This window comes from Amphiura filiformis, chromosome 15 (genome assembly GCF_039555335.1).
Source record: "Amphiura filiformis chromosome 15, Afil_fr2py, whole genome shotgun sequence".
NCBI lineage: Eukaryota > Metazoa > Echinodermata > Ophiuroidea > Amphilepidida > Amphiuridae > Amphiura > Amphiura filiformis.
This window is the reverse complement of record NC_092642.1, coordinates 26,042,990-26,059,898: the sequence shown is the minus strand read 5'-3', so window position 1 is coordinate 26,059,898 and position 16,909 is coordinate 26,042,990. Positions and strand designations below refer to the sequence as shown.

Sequence of the window (16,909 nt, the reverse complement as noted above, 5' to 3'; positions counted from 1 at the left end):
ACTCCCGGCAAAGTCCAAAAATTATGCCATCTAGCTACATGTATTTGATCTACAATAATTAAGAATAAGGTATGTAAATATTAAAAAGTTCCTGCTCCATTATAGTTCCAACCTCTATAGAACATTTTACAGTTAGCAGGGGCGTAGCCAGCTTTTTTGGTCAGGGGGGGCAAAATAAAATTTTTGGGGACAGACGAAAAAAATTACACTTGCATCATACAATATATAGAGACAAAGGGCTTTATTGGGACGATGTGCGCGCGTAGCGCGCAAAAAATTGGTATTTTACATTATTTTCGTCCATTATCAGGACAGAAAGGGCTTAATCTTTGCAATATGCGCGAGTAGCGCGGAAAAATTGTGTATTTTCGGGCTGAATTTCGGTAGAAAAGGGCTCCTTGCCCTTTTTCTTTTCCGTTGCCCTTCTGATTTTCCCTTTTATTTTTTGTCAGAGGGGCACTTTTTTCTTTCATTTTTTGTCAGGTGGGGCACTCTGCCCCCCCTGCCCCCCCGCTGGCTACGCTACTGACAGTTAGACACAGTCTAACGTATATTTTGTGCATATGGACCCAAATGATATAGATAATAGTAATATATTGCGAGCTTGCATTTTATTTCCGTATTGATTTTTACGCCTTTTAGAGCATTTTATTTTAGACTGTTTAGGCGCCCGCACCCCATCATATGAAAAGGTTTGGCTACAAAACGATTCTCTTATAAATGCATCTACGCACACCTCGATACACCCGAGTACACAGATTTTTTTCAAAGCACAGCGAGTCTAGCCTCTACACAGTCTGTGTTTATACTACACCAGGGCCGTAGCAAGCCGGGCGGCTGGGGATGCCAAGGCCGCCCCACTTTTTGAGAAATTCGTTATGTTTTTCTTTTTTCTTTATAGGCCTATCTTTATTTCAATTTGGGCATATATTTGTAATTTGGCCGCCCCACATTTGTGATGGCCGCCCCACATTTTTCAACCTTGCTACGGTCCTGTACTACACGGTTGAGTGCATAGCACCGGGCATAGCATCATAAGAACTGTGTGAGATCTAGCTGGTGATTAGTATACAGTGGAAAATACGGTACCTGTGACTGATTGGTTTTTGTCAAAACTCCGAATGTTCCTTGATCATCCAATCAGAAAAGTTTTTATATCAAACGAAAGCTAACACTTCCCGCTAAAAACAGGCTTTTTTCATTTCGTCAACATGACGCAATTCAATGTTTTTAGCAACGCGAATGTGAAAAATCTGTTGAAATTTTAAAAGTCAAAATTTCAAGTGTTCCTTAAAATATTTTTTCAAATTTTATGTTATTAAATGAAAGATCACACTTATATACTAGCTTCATTTCAATGAGCAATGCCAATTCTCTTTCAATCTTGTGCAAAAAGTTACTATTTTCGCCTGTTTTGTTATAAACGGTTGTAAATTCAATGAACTATGACTTTGCTAAAGAGCGCTTATACAAATTTATATGGAATGTGCGCAAAAAAAACGGGGTCAAAAAATCCCCCCATATGGAAAGGTTTCTATACAAAAACGATTCTCTTATAAACCATCTACGCACAGTTTCCACCTCATTACACCTGAGCACACATTTTCGTCCAGAGCTTCTAAGCAGCAGTGAATTGTCTCCACACAGTCTTTGATTACACTACACTGTTGAGTGCATAGCATCGTATGAGCTGTGGAGCGTCTAGCTGGAAAATAGGCCTCTGTAATTGTTTTTTGTCGAAACCTCAAGTGTTCCCTTCATCAAATCAGAATTTTTTTATATCAAACGAAAGTTAACACTTCCCCTTAAAACACCTTTCGTCATTCTCTCTCTCTCTCTCTCTCTCTCTCTCTCTCTCTCTCTCTCTCTCTCTCTCTCTCTCTCTCTCTCTCTCTGTGTCAGGTGGCGCTGTGTAGCGCTGCTGTGGTCTTCACAAGAGTACGCCATCTCACTCGATCTGATGCCAAGTGCGTTGCACCTTGCATTCCTTGGTTAGAAACCAGCTTCACGTCATTAGTCCAAGATGTTGGTGGACGTCCTCTTCCTCGTTTGCCTTCCATAGCCCCTTGCAAAATCTGTTTTTCTACACCTCCATGTTTCCTGACAATATGGCCAAAGTACTGCAGCTTTCTCTCCATTATGCTGCTTCTGATGGTTAGACTTGTACCAATCTTGTCGAGGATCCAGGAATTTGTTCTCATGTCTTTCCATGTCACTCGTAGAAGCCTCCTGTAACACCACATCTCAAAAGCATCTACTCTTTTCCTATCATTCTTGGTCTGTTGGTCATAGCCCAAGACTCGCATCCATAAGTGGCAATGGAAAACAGTAACACAGTTGCACGAAGCTATAGGTGTACCTTGAGGTCAATGGATAGGCCTCTGCTTTTCCATATGCTTGACATGCCCTGCACAGTTGTCCTTGCAATAGCCAGTCTTCTCTTAATTTCAGTTGTGCTGTCACCACTGTTGTTAATCATTGAACCCAGATATTCAAATTGCTTCACCTCCTCAATCTGTTGTCCATCTATCACAAATTCATCACTTTTCCGCTCTCTGTCTACAACCATTATTTTTGTCTTCTTTGTGTTCAGGAGAAGGTGTTTTTCTTCGCTGGCCTCTTTGATGCGCTTCAAAAGATCAATTAGCTCTACTCTGCTGCTACAAATAAGAGTGGTATCATCGGCGTACCTCAGGTTAGTAATTCTTGTACCGCCAAACTTCACTCCACCTTCAAACCCCTCCAAAGCTGTTCGCATTATGTCTTCAGAGTAGATGTTAAATAGGTTTGGTGATAGCACACAGCCCTGTCGTAAGCCTCTTCCAATCTTGAACCAATCTGTGTCCCCACTACTTGTTCTGACTGCCGATTCTTGGTCTTCGTATAAGCAGCTGATCAGATCCACAAGATGACTTGGGGAACCCATCTTTTTCATAGTCTCCCACATCTGAGGGTGGCTAACACAGTCAAAAGCTTTACTGTAATCTATGAAGCACATGTAAAGAGGAAGTGTATGCTCTCTGCATTTCTCAATCACATTCCTGATATTGACAATTTGGTCCCTAGTCCCCCTTCCTTCACGAAATCCTGCCTGCTCCTCAGATATTTCTTGCTCCATTTTGTTCTTCATTCTCTTGATGATGATCTTCAGAAGCACTTTACTTGCATGACAAATCAGGCTGATAGTCCGGTGATTGGCACACTCTTTCAAATTCTCTTCTTTGGCAGTGGAATAAATACTGCCCTGCACCAGTCTCTCGGCCATTTCGTCTTTTTCCAGATGATACGACATAGACGCAACATTAGGTATATCCCTTCTTTCCCAGTTGCCTTCCACAACTCAGAAGCTACATTATCAATGCCAGGTGACTTAGCATTTTCATTTGTTCCATGGCAAGCTCAACTTCAGATCTCAATGGTGGAGGTTCTTCCTCACTCGTTTCACACTGTACATACACCTTGTCATCTTGTGCCTAAAACAGCTGGGAACTATACTGAACCCATCGCCTTTTGATGTCTTCACTTTCGGTAAGAGTGTTACCTTTCTCATCATTTATAACATCCATCCTGGGGGTCCACTTCTTAGTAAGTTCTTTGGCAATACCAAAAGCTATTTTTGAGTCGCCCTTACATCTTTCCATTTCCACACACTTCCTTTCGATGTAGTTTCTTTTGTCCTCCTTAACACTTTTGGAGACCTCTTTGTTTAAGCGTGCCCATTCTTCCCTTCCTCCATCTGCCTTTGCTCTCTTCCTGTCATCAGCTAGGTTTAAGGTCTGCTGAGAGATCCATGACTATTTCCGTTTCTTCTTTCTGGGGATGTACTCCTTTGCTGTGCTCTGGACTGCTTCTTTCATGTCTTCCCACATAGGTCAACAAATAACGCAATTCAATGTTATAGCAAGGCGAATGTGGTAAATCTGTTGAAAACTACCTATCCAAGCACATTTTTGACCAAAATGTAGGTTTTAAAAGTCAAACATGATGCAGTCATGTCTACAGTAGAATTCACCACGACCTTTGCAGGACTTAAACCCCATTAAAAGCTATTAGACCAAGATAACACTCATTGAAAACAGCTCAACTATGTTACATCAGATCTTCTCTGGTTAAATCCACACACACATGTGTCTGTTTTACCTGTGTGATGAGCAATGAGCTGGTATTATAGTTTCAGTTGGGTGAACGATTATAAAGCAAATGCAAGGTAACAATTACTGTGTGGCCTTTGTTCACGAAATGAGACAATAATGTGCATATTGTTAACCACATTCTTGAAAATGAGAAACATAATGGCTGTGGGCCGTAACACGGTTTGGAAATAATTTCTTCATATTTTTTGGTGTTATCTGTCGTTTACATATCCTTCCTAAAACACCAAAGTGCGACTATTTCCAAACACCTAAATTAGCTTAAAATTTAGGACATGTTACAAAACTATATTTTCTAGAATTTCAGAAGAGTACTTTTAATATTGGCCGGTTATTTTACACACAGCGACGTTAACTAGGCAATGTACTATTACCTATAACATACACTAAAACACCAAAGTGCGAATATTTCCAAACATCTAAATTAGCTAAAAATTTAGGACATGTTACAAAACTATATTTTCTAGAATTTTAGAAGAGTACTTTTAATACTGGCCGGTTATTTTTCACACAGCGACGTTAACTAGGCAATTACCCATACTTCTATCATACACTAGAGGTTACGCGTCAATGGTAAGAGCACTGTGTATTGTGTATAGGAAAACGGACAGTAACTGCAGTATGAACCTCAAGTGTTCCTCACAATATTTGTCAAACTTTATGTCATTAAATGAAAAAGCACACTTATACGGTATTGTCCATACATAATAGCGTCACTAGAATGAGCAATGGCCAATTCTCTTCAAATTTATTGCAAATCTTGTGCAAAAAGTTACTATTTTCGCCAGTTTTGTCATACGGTTGTAAATTCAATGAACTATGACTTTGCTATAGAACGCTTTATAGAGCTCACCCAATGACCCCATAATTGTTTTGCTCTAATCAAAATCTCAGCTCACCCAATGACCCCATGCATATTTGTTTATATTTTGCTCTTACCCCCGGAGGGGCACCTTTGTTTCAGATGGACATTTTATTGTGAAAGGATCTACTATTATGTCATTGTACAAGCAATACAATAAAAAAAATTCCACATAGCCCCCGAATGAAAAGTATTTTATTATCTTTGTAATCACTCAAAAAGCATTTTGTGTGAATTTTACATCCGAACTAGAGGCTATTCAATTTTTATGGGCCTTTTTATTTTACATGTAAAGTCTATGGGGGTGACGATTAGAAATGGACGGCAATATTGAAAAACCCTCACTTTGGGCCATTTTTGACACTAAAATGACAATAAAAAAGAATAGCACTTAGTTTGGATGTAAAATGCACACACAATGCTACCTGAGTGAGTATACAAACATAATTAAATACATTTCATTCGGGGGCTATAGTAAAAACATAAAATGTCCTATCAGGTGGGGGCACTTCAATATGAAATGGATACAGGTGTAGGGCTGGCACTTTTGCTGTAAGGGGCATTCGGTGAGAGCAAAATGTAAAAAAATATGGGGTCAATGGGTGAGAGCATGATTTTGGCATTCGGTGAGAGCAAAATGTAAAAAATATGGGGTTATTGGGTGAGAACATGACCTTTTTTTTTTTAATGAAACCTTCGGGTGAGAGCCCAAACAGCGCCACAGAAACCTCGAACATCTAATTTCTAGTTCTAAATGGTTTCAAATTTCTTTGTTTTTTCAAAATAAGTAACAAAATCAGTGATAAATGATATTTGCTGTTCAAGTTGAAAAATAAGGGTCTTTGGGTGACAGATTAAATGGAAAAATAAGGGGTCTTCGGGTGACAGAGCATGTGTTCGTAAAAAACTATGGTGTCTTTGGGTGAGCGACGCTGAAAAAGGGGGCCTTAACAGCCCTACATACGCGTCACCTCCAAGTGGGAGTCCCTCCCGGGCTCTTACCCATTACCCAATGCCCCTTTCTGTGAAAATGTCAGCAGGCCGGGGTCCGATTTGCGAGCGTAGGCCTAGGCCTATAGCGTGCGAAATATTGGGTTTTTTTTATTCCTTTTTGGTCACAAAAGGTCCAAATTTTTGAAATAAAGTAATATTTTTCAAAATCCACCCCTAGTCCAAAAAGGTCCAAATTCTGAAGAAAAAAAAGTCCACTTTTTTCAAAAATCAGCCCTCCCAAAAAAATAAATCCTGGTTATGGACCTGAGTGTCAGAGCTACATCCATCAAGTGCCCCCCCATTTTATTTTTGGCTGAATCCAATCAGATGTAACTCATTTTCGTACAATAAGCCTATAGCAGAGTTAGGAAAGTAGGCATGTAATGTGCAAGTGGATTGTATAATACAATAAGACAGTGCTCGGCCCTGAATCATTATAACTCTAGCGCTCCAGGAATACTATGTGTTGACGATAACTCAATTTTTCACCATAGAACTTAGATACATAAGCTAAGTTTATACTCCATCGCTGAGCGACAAAACGATTGGCATTTGACCAATAAGGTGGCTCAATTTTCCCAACGCAACAAAACATTCTCAACCTCATTAGCTAAAAACCTATCGCAATCACTCAGCGATCTCGTATAACTTCAGCTTTACATTAATTTTAGTGTTGGGCGAATTGGGCTGAATTACCGTATACTTAATTTTGACAGCCATAGATCAGAGGAGGCTTAAAGGCATTCCTATAATGCACTATGATTGGGAAATTTGATCAATATAACCTAATTTTAAAGGCAAAGTCCCCATTGCCACACACACAAAATGGTAATTTTAAAACTGCAGCCAACGAGCTAATAGTTGAGACTTAGGACTGATATTTGATTTTCTTACAGGAAACATTCATATTGTCCCACTGCATTAATTTTATTCCTAAGTCTCGATGTTTTGAATGTTAAATAATAGGATGAAAACACCAGATATTTGCACACAATCCCAATGCAAGGTATGGTCAACTATACCACATGTGTACAAAAGCCAGACATACAAGGTCAGAAACCCCATTGGGTTGTGGGAATGTCTTTAAACATCCTCTGGCCATAGATTGAACGCTGGTCACAACGACCTAATTTTAAAGCCTTAATGTACGATTTCCGTCAAATTTTAATTTTGTTAATTTTTATTCAAAATGTTGAAAAAAATATTAGTAAATAACTGCCGGGAAGGGTTGCTGTCCATTTTAAGTTGAAATAACAAGGTAAAGTGAAAGAAACCCCACTGGGTATTTTGACCATTTAACATGCAGTTCTATGGGAGGACATATTATCATAATTTTAACATTATGATAATATGTCGAACTTTGCTCTGTTGACCTACAGAGACAACAAATTTGGCCGATTTCATTTAGGTGCAAGTTGGGTTGGGACATGTGTAAACATTACAAATATGCAAAAAAAATTTGAACAGGTTTGAAAAAAATTAACCAATTTCATATTATAAGATCGTACATTATGGCTTTAACATGTTTAAGCATCAAAGCTTGTAGTATCGTGAATTTAAAAAAAAAAATCAAAATAATTTGATATCATCAGGACACTCTTCATACTCAGAATGCAATTCGATGTCTGATGTTCTCTCATGTCCCACAAAAAAATACTGTCCAAACGTTCATACCCCACACCCTGAAAGCTCCTGAAGCTCTCTGAACCAAAAATATTTCTTTTCTGGAATACACTGTAAAGTCAATGCTGACCTTGACCATGGAAGTAAACACACACGCACTTGACATAGGCTCTATCTGGGCTCCATATAGGCCTAATAATAATAATAATCGTTTTACATATTGCGTGCCGTTTACTGTTTATTAAAAGCGTACATATTCGAATAGGATGGCGCTAAGGTAATCGCTGTGTTCGGTGCTACAGGAATGCAGGGCGGTGGGGTTGTTACAGCTCTGTTAAAGAACAAGAACTTTGAGGTTCGAGCTGTTACGAGAAATACAAAGAGTGATAAAGCAAAAGCGCTTGAAAAAACAGGTAAGCTTTATTGAAATCCCGGAGACAAACAAGTTGCATGCACAATGTCGTTTTTCCAATTCCTGGTTACTCTATTACTATTTTTTATTTGACAGCCGTCTTTCAGTACTACTACTTAGTGGTGTAGGAAGTTGAGTCATCATGGGGAGGGTGATTGGGAGGGGCACCGGGCCTGATGGGGGGGCACAAGTCGTTTTCGGCAATTTTCCTAATTTTACAATTCGATTGAAAATTATTTGATATCAAAGACATCCTTCGTATTCAGAACGCAATTCGATGTGTCTGATGTGCTCTCATGTCACTATCCAAACGTTGCTACCAGAGCCCTTAAATGCATGTTGTCATTTTGTCTCAAAGAGATAGCTTAATATTGTAGAGCCTTAGTGGTGCTATCTACTGAAGAAAAAGAAATTTCCAGTATGGTGGTCAAAAATAAACATTTTAAAAGCAAGCACTAAATAAACCTGTTTAAAGCAAGTCTTCACTGCTTTAAATTTGATTTGGATCTTCAGTAGATATTTATAGCACCAGCAGGCCTAATTCTAACATATCAATCCATCTCGTTCAGGAAAAAAAAAAATGACAACGTAGGCCTGCATTTTATTTCAGCTATCTTCAGTAGATAAGAAAGAAAACACATGAATTTAAAACAAAATGTCGATGTCGCAACACTTGGAATTTTAATTTGATTCTCAGTAGATATAGCACCAGTAGGCCTAGGCCTAATTCGATTCCAAAATATCACTCTATCTCGGGCAGGAGACAAAAACGACAACATAGGCCTGCATTTTATTTCAGCAGCTATATACCTATTCAGTAGATAGAACAAACAAAACACATGAAATTAAAATTATAAACCAAAACAAAATATCGCAACGTTTGACATTTTTATTTGATCTTCAGGGGGCACATCACCATTACCAGATTACGCTTCCCAACGTGCCAAAAAAGCCTCTCGGAAGTCTCTTCTAATTATTTCCCTGCAATAGATATAGCAATGAAATTGGGCATGGTTATGGGATGATCCATAAGCTGTAATATATTTTCGTTTGCACATAGATCGCCAATGTCAGTTTTTTTCTTTCTTTCTTTCATTTTTTGTTTGTTTTTGTTTGTTTGTTGCAAAAGTTTGATATTTTAACCCTTCCGTGATTTCTAAGCGGTTAAAAACTCAATTCTTGGGATTTTACATCGATACATGATTTGGGCGATTAGTCCGCCACGACAGATTTAAAATCATTTTTTTCTGCTCATAATTTCATCAAACCCACCCCAGGTTTAATATTGCATCAAAGAATGGTGTCTCAGACTCATATTGGCTGAAAAATTAAACAAATAAGCTAAATTTCACGTTTTACAGGGACTATTTACGGGTTGCACTTTTTCACGGCGGAATCTTATGGTGGTGTGCCCCCTTAGAAGATAGCATACCAGTAAAATGATTCGCTTTATCTCGTTCAGCAGACAAAAACGACAACCAACGGGCATTTAAATTTGAGCTATCTGCAGTTGGTAGCAAAACCACACGAATGCAACAAACACCAAATGACATAAAACAGATAGAGAAATGCAAAAGCTTTATTTCAAAGTTTGTTTCAGCGTTATACGGTATTCGGTTCTTGAGATATTTCAATTTTAATATTACCCATGTAAATCAATGCAGGAGCTCTATAGACACCGGCACCAGAATCGAGCAAATTACGGCATGTCTCGCCACATTTTCTTTTAGTTTAAAGTTATGGTAAATTCGTGTTTTTACTATTACAACTATTACAACTGACGATAGCTTAAATTAAATTGATGGTGTAATTTGGGTCTCCAGTAGGCCTAGTGCTATATACTGAAGATTAAATTAAAATATTCAAGCAGTTAGGTCTGCAGATTGTGACATTATTTTTGAAACGGAGTACGAGAACGTCATAAGCGTAACGGATGCGCGCATAACGCCTGCAGTATCAAATTATTGCGTTTTTTACGCAATCCCGCGCGACATTCGATCTGTCAATCATCTTCAGCAGAATAGCAAAACCATGGATGAATAATACGTGCGTTGACGACTTTTTCCCAGTCATAGTATTACTAATCAAAGTTGCGTAAGACGGTATTTTGTTTATTTCAATCAAAATATTTCTGCTCATGAAACGTGTTTTAAAATGAGTTTTTCCCATTATAATGAATTCATGCGCATTTGCTATCTACCGAAGATAGCTTAAATTTAATGAATTTTGTTACTCTTACCTCTTGAACGAAATAGAATGATGTTTTTAGAATTGTGATAGTGGCGCTATCTATGCAAAATCAAAGCAAAATTTCTAAGTGTTGCGATATTTTCTTTTTCTAGGCATAATAATTATGTTGAATCCACGTGTTTTTCCTATCTACTGAAGATAACTCAAATTAAATGCATGTTGTCATTTTGTCTCAAAGAGATAGCTTAATATTGTAGAGCCCTGTTAGTGGTGCTATCTACTGAAGACAAAGAAATTTCCAGTATGGTGGTCAAAAATAAACATTTTAAAAGCAAGCACTAAATAAACCTGTTTAAAGCAAGTCTTCACTGCTTTAAATTTGATTTGGATCTTCAGTAGATATTTATAGCACCAGCAAGCCTAATTCTAACATATCAATCCATCTCGTTCAGGAGACAAAAATGACAACGTAGGCCTGCATTTTATTTCAGCTATCTTCAGTAGAAAGAAAACACATGAATTTAAAATTAAACCAAAACAAAATGTCGATGTCGCAACACTTGGAATTTTAATTTGATTCTCAGTAGATATAGCACCAGTAGGCCTAGGTCTAATTCGATTCCAAAATATCACTCTATCTTGGGCAGGGGGCAAAAACGACAACATAGGCCTGCATTTTATTTCAGCAGCTATATACCTATTCAGTAGATAAGCCCTAGAACAAACAAAACACATGAAATTAAAATTATAAACCAAAACAAAATATCGCAACGTTTGACATTTTATTTGATCATCAGGGGCACATCACCCTTACCAGATTACGCTTCCCAACGTGCAAAAAGCCTCTCGGAAATCTCTTCTAATTATTTCCCTGCAATAGATAGAGCAATGAAATTGGGCATGGTTATGGGATGATCCATAAGCTGTAATATATTTTCGTTTGCACATAGATCGCCAATGTCAGTTTTTTTCTTTCTTTCTTTCATTTTTTTGTTTGTTTGTTTGTTTGTTGCAAAAGTTTGATATTTTTAACCCTTCCCGTGATTTCTAAGCGGTTAAAAACTCAATTCTTGGGATTTTACATCGATACATGATTTGGGCGATTAGTCCGCCACGACAGATTTAAAATCATTTTTTCTGCTCATAATTTCATCAAACCCACCCCAGGTTTAATATTGCATCAAAGAAAGGTATCTCAGACTCATATTGGCTGAAAAATTAAACAAATAAGCTAAATTTCACGTTTTACAGGGACTATTTACGGGTTGCACTTTTTCACGGCGGAATCTTATGGTGGTGTGCCCCCTTAGAAGATAGCATACCAGTAAAATGATTCGCTTTATCTCGTTCAGCAACACCGGCACCAGAATCGAGCAAATTACGGCATGTCTCGCCACATTTTCTTTTAGTTTAAAGTTATGGTAAATTCGTGTTTTTACTATTACAACTATTACAACTATTACAACTATTACAACTATTACAACTGACGATAGCTTAAATTAAATTGATGGTGTAATTTGGGTCTCCAGTAGGCCTAGTGCTATATACTGAAGATTAAATTAAAATATTCAAGCAGTTAGGTCTGCAGATTGTGACATTATTTTTGAAACGGAGTACGAGAACGTCATAAGCGTAACGGATGCGCGCATAACGCCTGCAGTATCAAATTATCGCGTTTTTTACGCAATCCCGCGCGACATTCGATCTGTCAATCATCGTAGGCCTGCATTTTATTTCAGCTATCTTCAGTAGAAAGAAAACACATGAATTTAAAATTAAACCAAAACAAAATGTCGATGTCGCAACACTTGGAATTTTAAGTTGATTCTCAGTAGATATAGCACCAGTAGGCCTAGGCCTAATTCGATTCCAAAATATCACTCTATCTTGGGCAGGGGGCAAAAACGACAACATAGGCCTGCATTTTATTTCAGCAGCTATATACCTATTCAGTAGATAAGCCCTAGAACAAACAAAACACATGAAATTAAAATTATAAACCAAAACAAAATATCGCAACGTTTGACATTTTTATTTGATCATCAGGGGCACATCACCCTTACCAGATTACGCTTCCCAACGTGCAAAAAAAGCCTCTCGGAAATCTCTTCTAATTATTTCCCTGCAATAGATAGAGCAATGAAATTGGGCATGGTTATGGGATGATCCATAAGCTGTAATATATTTTCGTTTGCACATAGATCGCCAATGTCAGTTTTTTTCTTTCTTTCTTTCATTTTTTTGTTTGTTTGTTTGTTTGTTGCAAAAGTTTGATATTTTTAACCCTTCCCGTGATTTCTAAGCGGTTAAAAACTCAATTCTTGGGATTTTACATCGATACATGATTTGGGCGATTAGTCCGCCACGACAGATTTAAAATCATTTTTTTCTGCTCATAATTTCATCAAACCCACCCCAGGTTTAATATTGCATCAAAGAAAGGTATCTCAGACTCATATTGGCTGAAAAATTAAACAAATAAGCTAAATTTCACGTTTTACAGGGACTATTTACGGGTTGCACTTTTCACGGCGGAATCTTATGGTGGTGTGCCCCCTTAGAAGATAGCATACCAGTAAAATGATTCGCTTTATCTCGTTCAGCAGACAAAAACGACAACCAACGGGCATTTAAATTTGAGCTATCTGCAGTTGGTAGCAAAACCACACGAATGCAACAAACACCAAATGACATAAAACAGATAGAGAAATGCAAAAGCTTTATTTCAAAGTTTGTTTCAGCGTTATACGGTATTCGGTTCTTGAGATATTTCAATTTTAATATTACCCATGTAAATCAATGCAGGAGCTCTATAGACACCGGCACCAGAATCGAGCAAATTACGGCATGTCTCGCCACATTTTCTTTTAGTTTAAAGTTATGGTAAATTCGTGTTTTTACTATTACAACTATTACAACTATTACAACTGACGATAGCTTAAATTAAATTGATGGTGTAATTTGGGTCTCCAGTAGGCCTAGTGCTATATACTGAAGGTTAAATTAAAATATTCCAGCAGTTAGGTCTGCAGATTGTGACATTATTTTTGAAACGGAGTACGAGAACGTCATAAGCGTAACGGATGCGCGCATAACGCCTGCAGTATCAAATTATCGCGTTTTTACGCAATCCCGCGCGACATTCGATCTGTCAATCATCTTCAGTAGAATAGCAAAACCATGGATGAATAATACGTGCGTTGACGACTTTTTCGCAGTCATAGTATTACTAATCAAAGTTGCGTAAGACGGTATTTTGTTTATTTCAATCAAAATATTTCTGCTCATGAAACGTGTTTTAAAATGAGTTTTTACCATTATAATGAATTCATGCGCATTTGCTATCTACCGAAGATAGCTTAAATTTAATGAATTTTGTTACTCTTACCTCTTGAACGAAATAGAATGATGTTTTTAGAATTGTGATAGTGGCGCTATCTATGCAAAATCAAAGCAAAATTTCTAAGTGTTGCGATATTTTCTTTTCTAGGCATAATAATCATGTTGAATCCACGTGTTTTTCCTATCTACTGAAGATAACTCAAATTAAATGCATGTTGTCATTTTGTCTCAAAGAGATAGCTTAATATTGTAGAGCCCTGTTAGTGGTGCTATCTACTGAAGACAAAGAAATTTCCAGTATGGTGGTCAAAAATAAACATTTTAAAAGCAAGCACTAAATAAACCTGTTTAAAGCAAGTCTTCACTGCTTTAAATTTGATTTGGATCTTCAGTAGATATTTATAGCACCAGCAAGCCTAATTCTAACATATCAATCCATCTCGTTCAGGAGACAAAAATGACAACGTAGGCCTGCATTTTATTTCAGCTATCTTCAGTAGAAAGAAAACACATGAATTTAAAATTAAACCAAAACAAAATGTCGATGTCGCAACACTTGGAATTTTAAGTTGATTCTCAGTAGATATAGCACCAGTAGGCCTAGGCCTAATTCGATTCCAAAATATCACTCTAACTTGGGCAGGGGGCAAAAACGACAACATAGGCCTGCATTTTATTTCAGCAGCTATATACCTATTCAGTAGATAAGCCCTAGAACAAACAAAACACATGAAATTAAAATTATAAACCAAAACAAAATATCGCAACGTTTGACATTTTTATTTGATCATCAGGGGGCACATCACCCTTACCAGATTACGCTTCCCAACGTGCAAAAAGCCTCTCGGAAATCTCTTCTAATTATTTCCCTGCAATAGATAGAGCAATGAAATTGGGCATGGTTATGGGATGATCCATAAGCTGTAATATATTTTCGTTTGCACATAGATCGCCAATGTCAGTTTTTTTCTTTCTTTCTTTCATTTGTTTGTTTGTTTGTTTGTTTGTTGCAAAGTTTGATATTTTTAACCCTTCCCGTGATTTCTAAGCGGTTAAAAACTCAATTCTTGGGATTTTACATCGATACATGATTTGGGCGATTAGTCCGCCACGACAGATTTAAAATCATTTTTTTCTGCTCATAATTTCATCAAACCCACCCCAGGTTTAATATTGCATCAAAGAAAGGTATCTCAGACTCATATTGGCTGAAAAATTAAACAAATAAGCTAAATTTCACGTTTTACAGGGACTATTTACGGGTTGCACTTTTTCACGGCGGAATCTTATGGTGGTGTGCCCCCTTAGAAGATAGCATACCAGTAAAATGATTCGCTTTATCTCGTTCAGCAGACAAAAACGACAACCAACGGGCATTTAAATTTGAGCTATCTGCAGTTGGTAGCAAAACCACACGAATGCAACAAACACCAAATGACATAAAACAGATAGAGAAATGCAAAAGCTTTATTTCAAAGTTTGTTTCAGCGTTATACGGTATTCGGTTCTTGAGATATTTCAATTTTAATATTACCCATGTAAATCAATGCAGGAGCTCTATAGACACCGGCACCAGAATCGAGCAAATTACGGCATGTCTCGCCACATTTTCTTTTAGTTTAAAGTTATGGTAAATTCGTGTTTTTACTATTACAACTATTACAACTGACGATAGCTTAAATTAAATTGATGGTGTAATTTGGGTCTCCAGTAGGCCTAGTGCTATATACTGAAGATTAAATTAAAATATTCAAGCAGTTAGGTCTGCAGATTGTGACATTATTTTTGAAACGGAGTACGAGAACGTCATAAGCGTAACGGATGCGCGCATAACGCCTGCAGTATCAAATTATCGCGTTTTTACGCAATCCCGCGCGACATTCGATCTGTCAATCATCTTCAGTAGAATAGCAAAACCATGGATGAATAATACGTGCGTTGACGACTTTTTCGCAGTCATAGTATTACTAATCAAAGTTGCGTAAGACGGTATTTTGTTTATTTCAATCAAAATATTTCTGCTCATGAAACGTGTTTTAAAATGAGTTTTTCCCATTATAATGAATTCATGCGCATTTGCTATCTACCGAAGATAGCTTAAATTTAATGAATTTTGTTACTCTTACCTCTTGAACGAAATAGAATGATGTTTTTAGAATTGTGATAGTGGCGCTATCTATGCAAAATCAAAGCAAAATTTCTAAGTGTTGCGATATTTTCTTTTTCTAGGCATAATAATCATGTTGAATCCACGTGTTTTTCCTATCTACTGAAGATAACTCAAATTAAATGCATGTTGTCATTTTGTCTCAAAGAGATAGCTTAATATTGTAGAGCCCTGTTAGTGGTGCTATCTACTGAAGACAAAGAAATTTCCAGTATGGTGGTCAAAAATAAACATTTTAAAAGCAAGCACTAAATAAACCTGTTTAAAGCAAGTCTTCACTGCTTTAAATTTGATTTGGATCTTCAGTAGATATTTATAGCACCAGCAAGCCTAATTCTAACATATCAATCCATCTCGTTCAGGAGACAAAAATGACAACGCAGGCCTGCATTTTATTTCAGCTATCTTCAGTAGAAAGAAAACACATGAATTTAAAATTAAACCAAAACAAAATGTCGATGTCGCAACACTTGGAATTTTAAGTTGATTCTCAGTAGATATAGCACCAGTAGGCCTAGGCCTAATTCGATTCAAAATATCACTCTATCTTGGGCAGGGGGCAAAAACGACAACATAGGCCTGCATTTTATTTCAGCAGCTATATACCTATTCAGTAGATAAGCCCTAGAACAAACAAAACACATGAAATTAAAATTATAAACCAAAACAAAATATCGCAACGTTTGACATTTTTATTTGATCTTCAGGGGGCACATCACCATTACCAGATTACGATTCCCAACGTGCAAAAAAGCCTCTCGGAAATCTCTTCTAATTATTTCCCTGCAATAGATAGAGCAATGAAATTGGGCATGGTTATGGGATGATCCATAAGCTGTAATATATTTTCGTTTGCACATAGATCGCCAATGTCAGTTTTTTTTCTTTCTTTCTTTCATTTGTTTGTTTGTTTGTTTGTTTGTTGCAAAAGTTTGATATTTTTAACCCTTCCCGTGATTTCTAAGCGGTTAAAAACTCAATTCTTGGGATTTTACATCGATACATGATTTGGGCGATTAGTCCGCCACGACAGATTTAAAATCATTTTTTTCTGCTCATAATTTCATCAAACCCACCCCAGGTTTAATATTGCATCAAAGAAAGGTATCTCAGACTCATATTGGCTGAAAAATTAAACAAATAAGCTAAATCATCACGTTTTACAGGGA

At 37.2% G+C, this 16,909-nt stretch overlaps 1 protein-coding gene across 1 annotated transcript in view; it reads left to right on the top strand.

Moving 5' to 3' along the window:
* The first annotated feature begins 7,766 nt into the window (after positions 1 to 7,766).
* LOC140170827 (nmrA-like family domain-containing protein 1) overlaps positions 7,767 to 16,909 on the top strand; it is a 38,226-nt gene continuing 29,083 nt past the window's right edge. Inside the window, exons 1-2 of the mRNA XM_072194044.1 lie at positions 7,767 to 7,772; positions 7,895 to 8,042. Coding sequence (XP_072050145.1) covers positions 7,767 to 7,772; positions 7,895 to 8,042 — 154 coding nt within the window. The remainder of the gene's footprint in view (positions 7,773 to 7,894; positions 8,043 to 16,909) is intronic.